Source organism: Choloepus didactylus, chromosome 12, assembly GCF_015220235.1.
Source record: "Choloepus didactylus isolate mChoDid1 chromosome 12, mChoDid1.pri, whole genome shotgun sequence".
NCBI classification, from domain to species: Eukaryota; Metazoa; Chordata; class Mammalia; order Pilosa; family Megalonychidae; genus Choloepus; species Choloepus didactylus.
In genome coordinates, this window is record NC_051318.1 from 96,019,316 (window position 1) to 96,033,802 (window position 14,487).

Genomic DNA, 14,487 nt, shown 5'->3' on the forward strand with positions numbered 1-14,487 from the left:
AAAGCATCGGGAAGGAAGGAGTCGTCAGCCATGGCAGACGCTCACGGGCCAGGCTGGGCGCTGCGAACTGACCACTGGCCCGGCAGGGGCAACACCAGGGCTGACCTCAGCACGCAGCTGCGGCAGTGACACACGCCAGGGCCGGGTGGGAGAACGGAAGTAGAGGAGTAGAGTGGAGACGGTAAACAGACAACTTTTCAGGTAATTTTTCTATAAATATGTAAGGAGCAGTAGAGCAGGTGGTGGTTGGAGAGGTGTATGAGGTAAAAGAATTAACTCTTTTCAGATGGAAGAAAGTGAAGCATGTGTAGATGTGATGCAGATGGAAAAGGGAGCGGGTGCTAGAGTGACGTCCTTGAGGACGTGAAGCCAGTAGGACCTAGCGAACAAGTGGGGGGAACGGACTTTTTTAAGACTGTGGACCCTACATCCAGGGACAGGAGCAGACGCAGGAAGGTGAGGCGAGATGGCAGTGAGGGCTTGAGGGGGCTTTCTTAGGAGTGCTTCCATTTTCTCAGTGACGAGGAAGTAGTTATCTTAGAGTGAGGATGAGATAGGGGGTGTTGGGGCAGGAGAATGGGAGAGTGACTGGACAAGGAAATGTGGGATTGCACGCCAGAACAATGAAGCCACAGAAAGTAATAGCATTTCAAATAGAAACAATTATTTTACCAAGAAATAACGGGGGCCTTGTTGTATACTGACAGGTCATTATAGCTGATACCACTGTATGCCCAGATGTCTTCAGTTCTTAGAATCAGAGGAGCTCTTTTAAGTTCCTGTCCTTGTTTCTTAAATATAGGAAGGTCCCATTCTGGAAAAGTCAAGGAAGGAGAGTGGGGCCAAGAGGTAACTTCTTATGGCCCTTTTGTTCTCCCATTAATTACCACTTTGCTAAGCTGTGCAGATCCGTAAGGCGGCACCCTGCCCAGCCATCTAACTGGAGAGACGTGTGCCCCTCCCTGCACCTGTGGAGGCGGCTCTGCCCCCCTCCTCTCTGTGGAATTCAGCCCCCGAGGCTGGGTCTCTGCCTGTTTCACGTTCATTGCTGTAGGCGCCCTCCCCCTTCCCCCAAGAAAAGTCATTTCTAAATATTTAAACAAGGCTGCATAATTTTAAATGGACATTGGTTTATTTATTGTATATTAATGAAGTATATTCTTAACGTACGTCTGTTGTGATACATGTAATGGTATCATGGGTGTGTGAGATTTTACCTGCTTTATCGCTTAGGGCTCACTTGGGACTGAGGTCTGTCATCCTGCGGGTCTGACCCTAGAGGCCTGCTCGGCTGTGTTTGGAGATAAATTAAATAGGCTTTCCTATTTATTTGTGTAGTTTGTTTCCTTACTTAAAAGAAATGTACCATGGATTTGTGTGCACACTGGCATGGGTTATCAGTATTCCTACTTTTTCATCTTCAGTGTTTGCTCTAGGTTATATTTCTCCAAAGAAGAAATGATTATAGTGTGTAATGTGCCTGTGTAATTGTTTGGAAATTGTTTGGGCTTTACTTTTATAAACTAGCTACCATGACAAGCCTTGAAAGTCATGATTTCTTAAAAGCATTTTCCCCAGTTATACTGAAGGCATGTGTAGTACAATGAATTGTTTTAGTTTGCTAAAGCTGACGAAATGCAATATACCAGAAATCGGTTGGCTTTTACAGTGGGGGTTTATTAACTTACAAGTTTATGGTTCTTAGGCCGTGAAAAGGTCAAATCAAGGCATCAACAAGATGATACCTTCTCCCTAGAGACTGGCTACTGACGATCTTCAGCTCCTCTGTGACATGGCAACATCTGCTGCTCTTCCCCTTCTCTGCTGGGTTTTGTTGCTTCTGGTTTCCAGCTTCAGTGGTTTCCTCTTGAAACTATGTGGTTTCTCTGTTTTCTGTGTGTTCTCTCTCTCTTTCTCTGGCTTTTCTCTCTGAGCTTCTGTGTCTTTTTTTCTCTTGGCTTCTCTTAATTTCATCTCTCTTAAAGGACTCCAATAAGAGGATTAAGACCCACCTGGGACAGGCCTCAACTGAAATAACCTAATCAAAAGTCCCACCCACAATAGGTCTACACCCACAGGAATGGATGAGCTTTAAGAACATGATCTTTTCTGGGGTCCATAAAACCTCCCAGCCATTACAAATTCCAGCTGCCCCATTCTTTGTCTTCTTATAAAGGAAGAAAAAGCAGTGGCCTGTTTATGATTTAAGAGAAGTAGTTTCCCAGCATTATAATTTTTTTTTATGGCTTACTGTTTTCTTCCACAAACTTTTTACAATTAGAAATGTTTAAAGCACCTAGGGCAATATAAAAGGGGACTGTAGTGCTTTTAGCAAATACTGAAGATGGAATGAACAATACAGATACTGTCATTAGAAAGGTACAGGAAGGCCTTAGTTTGGGCACTGACCTCTGGGAAAAGGTTAAGAGTCTTGGTACTGGTTGGTTTGGAGGAACTTTAACGTTTTTACTCTGTTGTTTAAATTTCTGTGAGTTTGGCTTCATGGAATTGTATAGTTTTGTAACTCTTCTTTAGGTATTCTCACACTGAGAACACTTCTCTTGCAGTTAGCAAATCCTCTTTTCTTGCCTACCCGTCAGGAGTTTTTACGCCATGTCGTATTGCATTGGGAAGTGACAATTTGCTAAACCATTTTTGTTGTTGTTTCTAGGATTTAGAAGAATTCTGTTTCAGATTTTGTATAAACCACTTGACTGTAGTAACACAGACTCCAGGATTTGCAGAAATGGACCATGATCTCCTGAAGAACTTTATCGGTAAAGCAAGCAGAGTTGGAGCCTTTAAAAATTGACCCCCATGTGCAGGAAAGAATTGCTGAGCCTGTCTTTTTCCTCTACAAAAGCCACAGAAGAATAACTTCTCTTTAATTTAATTGTAACTATGATGAATTTGGTGAGCTACATTTTGCTGAATGCTCATGTTCTGTCAAAAGAAGGGTGCTGGTCAGTCTTTTCCATCTGCCTAAATCCACAGTTTACATAGAAAGTGTTAAATGTTCTCATCAGATGACTAAGCACAAGAAAAAAAATATTTAAAGTGTTGCACTATATTTGTCATTTCCTCTTTGAGTTACTTAAGTTGGACACCTTTGATACCTTGGTTTCAGTATATGCTATTCTGGCCGAATGTTCCGTTACTCAGCTGCTGACCTCATGCGGACAGCCTGACGAGGAATGTGGGCCCTGCCACAAGGGCAGCCTCTCCAGGGCTGAGCAGATGGAAGGCACTCAGTTGATTCATTTTAAATCTTAAACATGCCCCGAGAACAGCTTTATTGGTGGGATACCAGATGAGGGAATAACTTAAGATGAATTTAAAACTGCTTGTAATTAAAGGTTCATATTCCTCTGGTACATTGTTCTGAGAAAGAGTAGCTAATTTAGAGAATTGATTAGAATTCACAAAAGGCCTTGACAATTAAAGTGTTAAAGGCCCAAAGGCGAGTTTTAATTTTCCATTTCCTCCAAGTCATTAATTTCTCATATGGGATTACTGAATAGGAAGTACTAGCCTCTTTGAAAGATTGCTGCTTCTGGGCTCATCTGCCTTATATAATTGCATAGTGTCCTTTACTTTTCTTGTGTTGAGAGATTTGCCTGTGTAAAATGTATGTTTTTTTGTAGTTTTGACTGTTGTGTCAATATAAAACACGTCTCTTAATCTGGTACCAATGTGATTATAAAGTACTGGCTGAAAAGGAACTAATACTTTAATTACAAGGAGAGCATTAAAAGAATGGGATAAATTTATACTTTTTAGATCAAAACAAGTTATCCAACTGCAAGAGAAACTGGAATGGGATGATATAGTTTCAGATTCTTCTAATATGTATCTTGCAATATGATATTATGTAAAGAAAAACCTTTTAGAGTTTAGCAACCTTGTTCTGATGCTGAACTATTTGATAATAAACTCTTATTTGCAGATAATAGTACAAATGTGTCATTTTTTTTTTATCCTCAGGATAAAAAAACTATCAATTTTATGTCTCGTAAATGTACATAAATCCATTTGATACAAGCTTGCCTTTTTTAAAAAGCTCACATAAGGTCTCACAGCAACGCCCACCCTAAAACACAAATGGCTCATAAATAACTTAATTACTGAATATGTCATCGGCTTTTTATTGGCGAGGTCACTTCTGACCCCTTAGTTTCTTTTTGATAACGTGTTTATCCATGTTTCACAGACCGCATCTTTTATGGCAGAAGCAAAGGACTCTGGATGCATCTACTTCTAAATCAGAATCCGGATTTTGGAACTCCATTGTCTTACTCAGTAACTTGTTGTTTTAAAAGTAAGCCATATACCATTTGTTGTTTCTTTTTGTTTCATTTTTTTGGTAGATTTGCTGAGCATTCACCAAAGAAACATTCAGACGTGGGCCTCCCCTAGGGCCGTGGGCTCAGACAGCCGGGGCCTTCCTGTCCGTGAGCGCCCCTCCCTCAGTGCCCCGTGCTGGGTATGACTCCCTGGGCCTTTCCAGCTCGGCAGTGGCTTCCAAAACCTTGTCTTCCTTTTCCTGCCAGTTTCTGACAAGGTCTTATAAAGCTCCTCAATGCCTTTTTCTTCTACGAACCCACTTCATGTAAACATTGGAAACTCAAAGGGGAACAAGGAAGTTCCTGTAGGGCTGAGATAGGGACTGCCTTTCGCCAGGCTCCGCAGTGGGTCAACAGCCACAGCTGCCCGAGTACAGATGAGTAGGGAAGGCTGGATGGGTTTCGTCCGTGTTTTCTCTCCACACGTTCTTAGGTGTAAGTGTGCACTAATACATAACCCAGTGCTGCTTACATCTGGGACAACAGAATAATCTGTGGACCTTTTACCAAAATACAGATTCAGAGATTCTAATTTAGTATATTTAAAAAGCTCTGCAAGTAGTTTTGATGTTTGGTCAAAGATGTGACCCACTGGGTTAGCCCTTAAAGCTTGTGACTCCATACAACTTCAGGAAGACTCTTAAGTTTTAGAGCAGTGTCAGAGGGATGGCAGATGATCTTGGGCATCTTGTACGTAGCTATGCTGGATGTATCTACCTGCAGAAAACATGCTTTCCCCCTGGCCTTTGAGGATAGGATTGCCGTCTACAGTCAGATGGGAGGGGTATGAGCACTTTTCTTGGAGACCCTTCTAACGAATGTTTACAGAGCCTCAGAAACCCTGCTGGGCAGTTAGCAATATGTGAAAGAAAAGTAAATTTTCAAGATGACACTACACCAGAAATGAAGTTTATCTTAGATTTTCTAGCCTTAAGTTTTGTTTCTCCTCTGCTCCCACAAGGAAATGCAATGGTTTAGTGCTTACAATATAATTTTATCCTAACTTTCAGGGAAGGGTAGAGGAATGACGTATCCTCATTTGCCAATAGATATTTGTGAAAACTTCATTTAATTGTTCTTAAAAAGGAAAGTTAAGAACATTAATACATTGTTTAGCTTAGAGATACTGTAAACTGCATCATCTTGCCCCAAAACATGGCGATAATGAAAAGAAAGCAATTACGAACTACATAGCCTTGTCTGTCAGCCCTCCTCCATGCTGCTATCATAATAAACAAATTGGGAGGATTGTTAAGAAAAAGACAAATCATACCTTACTGTATTTTTTTTCAATAACCTTTTATTGAGGTAACATATATACAACTCAAAATTTCCCATTTTAACCACTTTCAAGTGTACAATTCAGTGATATAATTACATTCACAAATATTGTGTTACCGTCACCACCATCCATTACCAAAACTTTTCCACTTTGTCCCAAAGAAAAACTCTGCACCCATTAAGCATTAACTCTCCAATTCCCATTCCCCACAACTCTCCACCCACCACCCTTACCCACCCCTGCCCCCGGTAACCCGTAATCTCTGCATATTCTAGGTACCTCATATAAGTGACAGCACACAATATTTGTCCTTCTGTGTCTGGATTTTTTCACTCCATATGATGTCTTCAAGAGTCATCCATTCTGTAGCATGTATCAGAATGAAAATCATTCTTTTTTACAGCTGAATAATATTCCACTGTATGGATCTACCACTTTCCTTTTTTTCCATTTGTCCACAGATGGACACTTGGGTGGCTTCCACCTTTTGGCTACTGTAAATAATGTAGCTGTGAATGTCAGTCCACAGGTATCTGTTCGAATCCCTGCCCTCTATTCTTTTGAGTAAATACCTAGAACAGGGATTGCTAGGTCATCTGGCAATTCTATTTTCAACTTTCTGAGGAACCACCAAACTGTTTTCCACTGTGGCTTTACCATTTTACAATCTTAACCACTTCCCATTTTTTTTTTTTATTTAAAAAAATTTTTTTGGAGGCACAGACAGGGTACTTCCCATTATTTTAAATTAATTTTTGCCAAAGCATAAAATCAGTTTGAGGGGTCATGAATCATGCTGATTTTCTCTCAATAGACACAGTTAAAAACCATAACTTTTTCTGTTTAGGGATTTAGTGATGTTGGTCCATGGAGTAAATTTTAAAACTTTCATATTAAATTATCACATACATCAATGCTAAATTATGTAAGTGTAGTCCCCAAATAATGTACACAGAAAAGGATTTATGAGAATAGATGACTATCCCAGCTTCATGTTAAGAGTTTGTTTTAATCCCATTTAGACATATAATGTTACTATATTATATTTAAGAAGCTATACTTGTGATAGAAACTTACTATGTCTAGAGGCAAGGTTTCAAATTGTCATGTAAAATATCTATTTAGTCCAAAGGAAAATTCTCCTGAACCCTTACCTATGCTGTGTGCAGTATACTGGCCCTAAAAGGAGGAACAGACATGAGCTTGTAAAACTCGGTTTTAAAAAACCATCCAGATGGTAACAGAACAGAATATAGATTTTTTTTATACCTGCAAACTAATAAAAGTAACTAACTATATGAATACGAGTCCATTTAATCAATGGCATCTTAAATTAATCCTTGGAAATGATAAATTTTATGTCATCCAGACTAAAACTTTCTAGTGTCTTAAAGGCTGACTGATTTTGACTTGACCCAAGAGACCGTGTTTTGGTTTGCTAAAGCTGAGGAAATGCGATATACCAGAAATGGGTTGGCTTTTACAGTGGGGATTTACTAATTTAGAAGCTTACAGTTCTTAGGCCATGAGAACGTCCAACTTGAGGCATCAACAGGTGATGTTTTCTCCCCAAAGACCAGCTACAGCGAGCAGCTCCTCTGTCACGTGACCAGGCACACGTGGGCGTCTGCTGGGCTCTTCCTTCTCTCCCGGATTTTGCTGCTTCCAGTTTCAGTGGTGTCCTCTTTGTTTTCTGTGTGTCCTCTGTCAGCTCCTCTGGCTTTTCTCTCTGAGCTTCTCTGGGGCTTTTTTCTGTGTTTCTCTCTCCATACTGATCCTGTTTATATAGGAATCCAGTGGGGGTACATACAGTTTCAAACCATCACAGACCAATTCCATTTATATCCCCATCCAACATAAATATGGCCTATTGAGAGGTAGGCCTGCTGCTTTTCCTAATCTAGTCCCTTTATCTGCCTTTCTTCCTTCAGGAAGAAACATACTGAAACCCTTAGTGTTTAATTTTTTTGGAATATCTGGGTTTGTTAACATGGTAGATACACACCTCAGCAGGGCCTGGGTTAGCTCTCAATAATCAAACATATATTCTGCAGTGAAACAAGAATACACTAAGTGGGATAAATGAAGACTCTAAATAGCTCTATGCCACAAACAAACCTATAGAACCACTTGGTTTGCAAAAGTTTTTGGACTTTAAAATTACACATAAAGGACCGTGGTCTTGTAACACATATCTAAAGGATGGCTTAGGAGGAAAGGCCTTTAGTGTAAATCTCAGATTAGATGAAAGGGGACACTTGTCCCTCCACTCGTTTTCTTACAACTCTCCTTATCATTCCTCAGACACAACAGGCCAGCCTCTCCCCAGAGCCTTGGCTTCTCCTCTCTGGCATGCTCGGCCCGTCAATGCACACTTACTTCCTTGCCTCTGTCACGTCTTTGTTCAAATATCACCTCAGTGAATGCTTCCCTGACTACCATATTTTAAACTTAAATCTCCCAGCATTCTCTGTCCTCTCTGCTTTATTTTTCTCCGTAGTACTTAATACACTCTGACATATTATGTATTTTCCTCATTTATTTTATTTGGTTGCTCTTTCCCTGCAGCTAGAATGTAAGTTCCATGAGAAGGGAGATGTTAGTTTTATGTATTCATTGTTGTATCTCTAACACCTAGAACTGTGCCTGGAACATAGCAGAACTTGTTCAATGTTTGAATGAATTAAAAAAAAAAAATGAGTGTGCACATGTACACATTTATATACACATATATAGTCACCTATATGTATGCAGGTTTATGTTTTCAAATCATAGAAGAAAAGAATAAATATTGGCATTTTAAAGGAGGAAAAGAGTCTTGTTTCAACATACTTGGAAAAATCTGCAAAAAACATACAGGCTTCTAGGTACTGTAGCCCAGAAAGAGTGACCAGGATGGGCAAGAGTGATGCTCACAATCTGGGGAGGGAGGGGCATGGGGATGGGTAGATGGGCAATGAGCAAGTCAAATAAGGCCACCTTAGATGCTGATAAATGCTATTACAGTTTTGAAGGCGAGTGATCCAAAACAGAGTGATGGTTGTAGCTTGGGTGGTCAAGGAAGGCCTCTGAGCTGAGCCTTGAAGGACAGGAAGGATCTGGCTTTGCAAAATTCTGGGGAAAGTACATTCCAGGCAGAAGGAACAGCAAGTTCCTCCAGCATGAGGCACGAACAGGCTTGGCATGTAAAGAAAAAAGTCAATGTGTCTAAAGCAATAGTGAGCAAGGGGAGAGCAAGCAGTCCCAGATGAGCAGGGACGAGAAGGCAGGGCCAGAGCGTGTTGTGCTCGGCAGGCCATGAGGGAATCCTTTGAACAGAAGAGCAATGTGAACCTACTTGGATGGGAAAGACCAGGGTAGAAACAGGATTTGTTTGGTTTTGTTTTTATTTTTAGAAGTAGTGGTAGGGGCGAGTAGGAATCAAGAATTCTGTTGGCCATGAGTGCTTTGTCAGTGAAGAGGTCAGGGCTGGAGAAATATATTTGGGGATCATTAGCATGAAATCCACGTAAAGGCCAAGAATGGATGAGATCATACTAGGAGAGTTTAGATGTAGAAAAATACATTAGTGCACAAAATGCAAAAAGCACAATCAGACCATTAAGATTCTTAACTAATTTATTTAAAATAGGTGAACTAGTAATTGTAGAAAATAGTTAACATAGCAATTTTTAAATAAACAGTTTTTAACCACTACAAAAAAAGCCATAAAGCGACATCTGAAGCCTTATTTAAGAAATCTCAATACACGGTCTCTGAATTTTCTAAAATTCTGTGCATGAATTTATTAGCAAAAGACCCAGAAATATGGTAATCCCTTAACCTAAAAGCTAAATGACCTGTATGATATTCTTGCAAAAATTAATGAGGAAATGGGGTATAGCTTTCTACTGCCTTTGTTATCAAGAAAACTGTTAAAATAAGTTTTAAACTTAACTGATCACAAAATAAAATTTTGTTTTCTAACAAATAAAGCCAGATTCTTTTTAAAAAGAACTCTGGGTTTAGGCAAAGTGGTTTTCCTAAAAGCTAGCTGATGCTACCTTAAATACCACCTATTTTAAATTATAACGTCTCTAAATAAGTTAATCACACAAGATAGTTTAAATACACCTTCAGGTGACAAAAGGGTGGGGTAAGGGAACACCTGTATTCCTAGTGTAGCTATTTTAATTTGAAGTTTTTTTCACAAAATCAGACCGATACAACAATGCCTAACCCACAATGATCTTTCATTACTTGCAATTTTGGACTAGAAATAATCTGGCTTTGAATGTGCCAGTGTTAGACCATACTGACTGTAAAAAAAAAAAAAAGATAAGTAGACAACTGCCAGTTCAAAAGATACATGGAAGACATGTACTATTCCAGAGAAAACACAAATCTCCCCAAATTTAGGAGGGCAGAATAATTGTTAAGAGATGCAATTAGATAAATCTCTAAGGAAAAAAAATTAAGGCTCCTATATAGTTAACAGTCCTATATAAACAGTTTATAGAGTAAAATTGATTGGAATCTTGATTCTTCAGGACCCAGAAATATTAGAAAGTGCACTTGAAATCTACTGTACTAGGGTCCTCTGTAGCAAAGCTCTAGCTGAACATTTGCCTTTTTTCAAGTACTAGATGGATATTTATAAATTCAGTGATTTGAATGGTATAAAAACCAAGAGTACTATTACAATCCTCATTTGCAAGCATGAGTTGGATGAAGAAAAGAATAATAAATTCTTACAAGTTTTGAGGTATGAAATCTGTGTCAGTAGTACGACAATATCATATGTTTATACTTGGCTTTCTGCTTGTACTTAAAAGCTATAAAACAAGCACACAATATGTCAGATCCCAAGAGTAAAGTAAAATCTAATGCGTAAAAATCAGTAATTGCCATTTTCTTTCTAGTTTTTAATATGACTTACAAGAATTTAGAGGAATTTGGGTGAGGCAGCTAGCCAAATTGCATTTGGAAGACAGGACACATTGTATAAGGGTGTTCATGTTAAATAAGAAAAAAAAATACGTATATATATAAATTAATAAAAACAGTAGCAAACATCACATAAATGCTACAAAAGATGGCAAAGTACTCAGAAAGATAGGCATGAGTTGTCAGGACTCCCATTTTGGGGGCATTCTCCCCATTTATAAAGCAGAGCAATTATACTTTGAAAATGGAAACAATCTGCTACAATTTTTTAAATGGCAGGATTTATACAAGATTTTCAATCTTGTACAATAACAAACTATAAACTATTGACTGCAACACTGCAAGTGGCTTAGGACTCACACGTATGGAAATTAACTAGCATCTGCACAATTTACATCCACAAAAAGAGCTGCAGACATGTATTAAATGTGGCTGTAAACAGAGCCTGGGAGAGTTATGCAGTCAACTCTGTGAGGGACAACGAAGCCAGAGGCATCCCCGGGGCCGCCCAAGTCCTGAGATCCTCACTTCTCCTCCTTGTTCGAGGCATCCATGCTCTCACTCATCTTCTGCTTTTGCATTCGTGTCCGAGTAGATGCTGGGAAGAGGAAAGAACTGTTAGAAGCACTGATGGTGCTGGGTGAGTTGGTACGGGACTGCCACGTAGGTCATGCTCATGGAGCTCAGGGCCTTTCAAGTAGTGGTTTACAAATGTGTGTGCTTTTATTTTTAATCATATATAACTATCAGTAAATTTTTTCTGAGCATGTGCCAGCAAAATATTTATGTATGGATATGTGTATGCATATGTATGTGTATATAAATTACATGCATGTATAATTGTACAAATATAAGATACATGTTCCCAAAACTGAAATTAAAAAGAGATGGGATAAAAATAAATGAAAATTCTAATATTTTTTATGTACCCCAAAAGATGATCTTGCACATTCCCGGGGTATAAACACCCGACTTTGTAAACCATTGTTCCAGAGATGACGAGGCTGAGTTTGGGATGCACTCGGAAGGGAGTGGTCTCCTCACAAAGCTATGGATTCCCTTGTGTGATTGGAGTTACAGCAAAGATGCACTTTGGACACGGTCATTTTAATTAATTAATTTTATCAATTACAATATAGACAAAAACAGAACACTTTTAATTATTTAAACATTTTTAACTTTTTAAGAATTCTTAACTTTATAAAGAAGCACAAAGAATATTTACATTTGGAAAAGGAAAATAGTCAGTTACTAATTCTCCTTAACCTTCTAGTCCGAGCTAGCCAGTCCTGTGACGACCTTCTCCTTAATGCAATTCTTGGAGGAAAGGTGAAAAGTATCCCGGAGAGTTCCTTAGCCTTAGGGGTTAAATCTCTTGCTGCTTCTCTCCAATTCTCCACCTGCACACAAGCCCTGAACTTCCGCCTGGCAGAGGAAACACTGTCAGAGCTAAGTCTGTCACTGGGAAATGTACTGACTACAGCAACTGAACTCTTCTTTAAGAAAATATACATGTTTTTACAGCTTTCTGCTCCGTTTTAAATGCATATTTGTGGGCTCCAAAACACTTCCACATGTTTTCAAGGCTTGACTTGCTTTATGTCTATTTTCATGTACTAGGGGAAAAAAACCACAACTATTTAAAAGTTAAAATAGGATATTAGTTAATGTAAAATCCAAAAGAAATTTGTAACTAGAAATTTTTAAGTTTGGTATAGTTGGCTTAAATTTCAAAGTTAGTATCTATTCTCTGCTCCTCTAGACACATTTTAATTGGTATTGTTCCTATTGATATGTCCTCTGACCTAGGAATGATAGTTTTGTTTTTATCTCCTAAATATTTTTCTTCTTTCCAAGTTCCAGTTCCTTTTCATATTAACAGGTCTGACACCAGAGATCAAGAAATGCCATACTTACTGTCATAACCACCCCTCTACGACAATTCAGTAGCAGTTAAAACATTTATCTCTTTCGTAAGTGCTTTCCTACTATAAAATCTACTCTAATTGGGTTAATTTTTTATAATGAATTAAGTTCCAAATTCATGTCACTCTGCATAACTTGGAAAATGATTTGGTGTTCTTGATGAAGATTCTGATTGCTGGTAAGGAAAACTTTTGTTTGCAACTAATTTTTAAAGCTTGAAAATTAGGAAAATTCAACCATAGCAAAATAATAAAAGATTAAATCATCTTTAAATAAGGGTGATGATGGTTACATATATCTGGTTTATAAAACCTTGTTCTATATCCAACACTCTTAAGACCTCCTCATCATAGTTCTGCTATCCTAAAATATATTCGAAAAACAGCCATTTGTGTTCAGGATGTGGTCAAGCAATGTTTCACTTGTTAATCTCGCACGAAAGATTTTAGAAAGGATGAAGATGACCTTCACTTTGAATCAGACATTTATTCCACAAATGTTTGTAGGCAAATAATATATTCTCAACTGAATTATATAAGAAAGTTGACTAATTAAAAGAATTATATGTGTATTCTTTTATAAAGTGAAAAGATCTTTTGCAATATAAACAACTTTGTTTCAATTTCAAAAAGTGAAATGATAAGTACTTACTCATTTCTGCCAGTTTCTGTTGAAATTTGGACTCCCCTGGGAGATGTTTACTGCATATTTTAAAAAAAAAAGGTAAAACATTTCATATTTATATGTATAAATGGAAAACTCAAATTTCCATTAACTACAGTGCTTTCAATGACTTATTTTATGCTATTACTTTAGTGAGTAGCTTTTAATTTCAAAGGTTTATAAATAATCATCTAAAATATAAATATCATAGATTTATGATTCTATAAAATTTTTCCAGTGGTACTTATAAAACACAGTAGTCAACATTTTCAAGAGTAAGCATTTTAAAATTTAATGTTAAAACCAAAAATTTTGCAATAGCTTTTTAAAAAGGTCAAATTTAAACATCTGATGACTCATTGAGTTGAGATAGATGATATATGATTGTATGGTGGGCTTTTAAACTTTGGGATATATCCATATCTATCATTTTGGGTAATCCTTACAACTTCCCAATAAAACTGACATGAAAGGAATTCGGTGGAAATCAGGACAGAGTTGGGCCCTGGGTACTCCAGATGACCAGCTGGGCTCCGGAAGCAGCTGTTCTAACTAACAGTGTAAAACTGTTCCTACCTTCCATCTGCTTCATCTGTTCCTTCAGTATCAAAGCGTAGTTTTTTCAGTGGTTTAGGAGGGTTGCTTCCTTCAGCACTTCTTTTGAGTACACGGTCGCTGTTACACACCATCTGATTTATTTTCTGGAACTTCTCAGAAGTCTATGAATTACAGAATTCTTTCTTTTAAATCATTAAATGCCAGCATTTTATAGTTAACAACCCTTAATTGTAGTTTGAGGTGCATCAAAAATCAGGCAGAAGTAATATGCTCATTTTAATTTTCTGCTTTGAGACATGAAAAATCTCAAAATCAGAGTAATGCCAACCCAACTCGGCCACAGTCAAACAACTCTTGTCTATTCCTATGAGGCTCTTGCTCTTAACAGCTCTTGAAAGTCTTGCTTCTCCATTTTCAGGACTCACTCACACACAAAACCAGGACTAACTTCTCAGAAGCAAAAAAAAAAAAAAAGAATAGCTTTCTGGAGCCTGTCCTCAACAAATTTTTATTTATTTATTTATTTATTTATTTTGAGGGTGTAACAGAATCACAGGGGAAAGTCACAAGATTTTAATAAGAAGTTAACTTTCCTGTGAATGGTAATTTTTTTATTCACTTTATAGGTAAAGTTGTCTAATTATACAGTTTATATATTTTAAATCATAATTGAAAAATGGGTATTTACTGAAATGTTGCTAATTCACAAAGTTTTTCAAATTAAAAATCAAATATCCAGACTTAACTATTTGAGTACATTTGTATCACTGAAGATGATTCAAGAGATAT

At 37.9% G+C, this 14,487-nt stretch overlaps 2 protein-coding genes across 8 annotated transcripts in view; one reads left to right on the plus strand and one right to left on the minus strand.

Moving 5' to 3' along the window:
- Positions 1 to 3,955, plus strand: part of RCBTB2 (RCC1 and BTB domain containing protein 2) — a 43,437-nt gene extending 39,482 nt beyond the window's left edge. For all 7 annotated transcript variants that reach the window (XM_037799638.1, XM_037799635.1, XM_037799634.1 and 4 more), the window contains one exon: positions 2,672 to 3,955. In XM_037799638.1, the coding sequence (XP_037655566.1) occupies positions 2,672 to 2,812 (141 nt within the window). In that variant the 3' untranslated portion in view covers positions 2,813 to 3,955. The remainder of the gene's footprint in view (positions 1 to 2,671) is intronic.
- A 5,282-nt stretch (positions 3,956 to 9,237) lies between these two features.
- The window catches only part of RB1 (RB transcriptional corepressor 1), a 248,164-nt gene continuing 242,914 nt past the window's right edge, over positions 9,238 to 14,487 (minus strand). The window contains 3 exon segments of the mRNA XM_037799633.1: positions 9,238 to 11,149; positions 13,129 to 13,178; positions 13,717 to 13,859. Of these exon segments, the coding sequence (XP_037655561.1) occupies positions 11,076 to 11,149; positions 13,129 to 13,178; positions 13,717 to 13,859 (267 nt within the window). The 3' untranslated portion in view covers positions 9,238 to 11,075.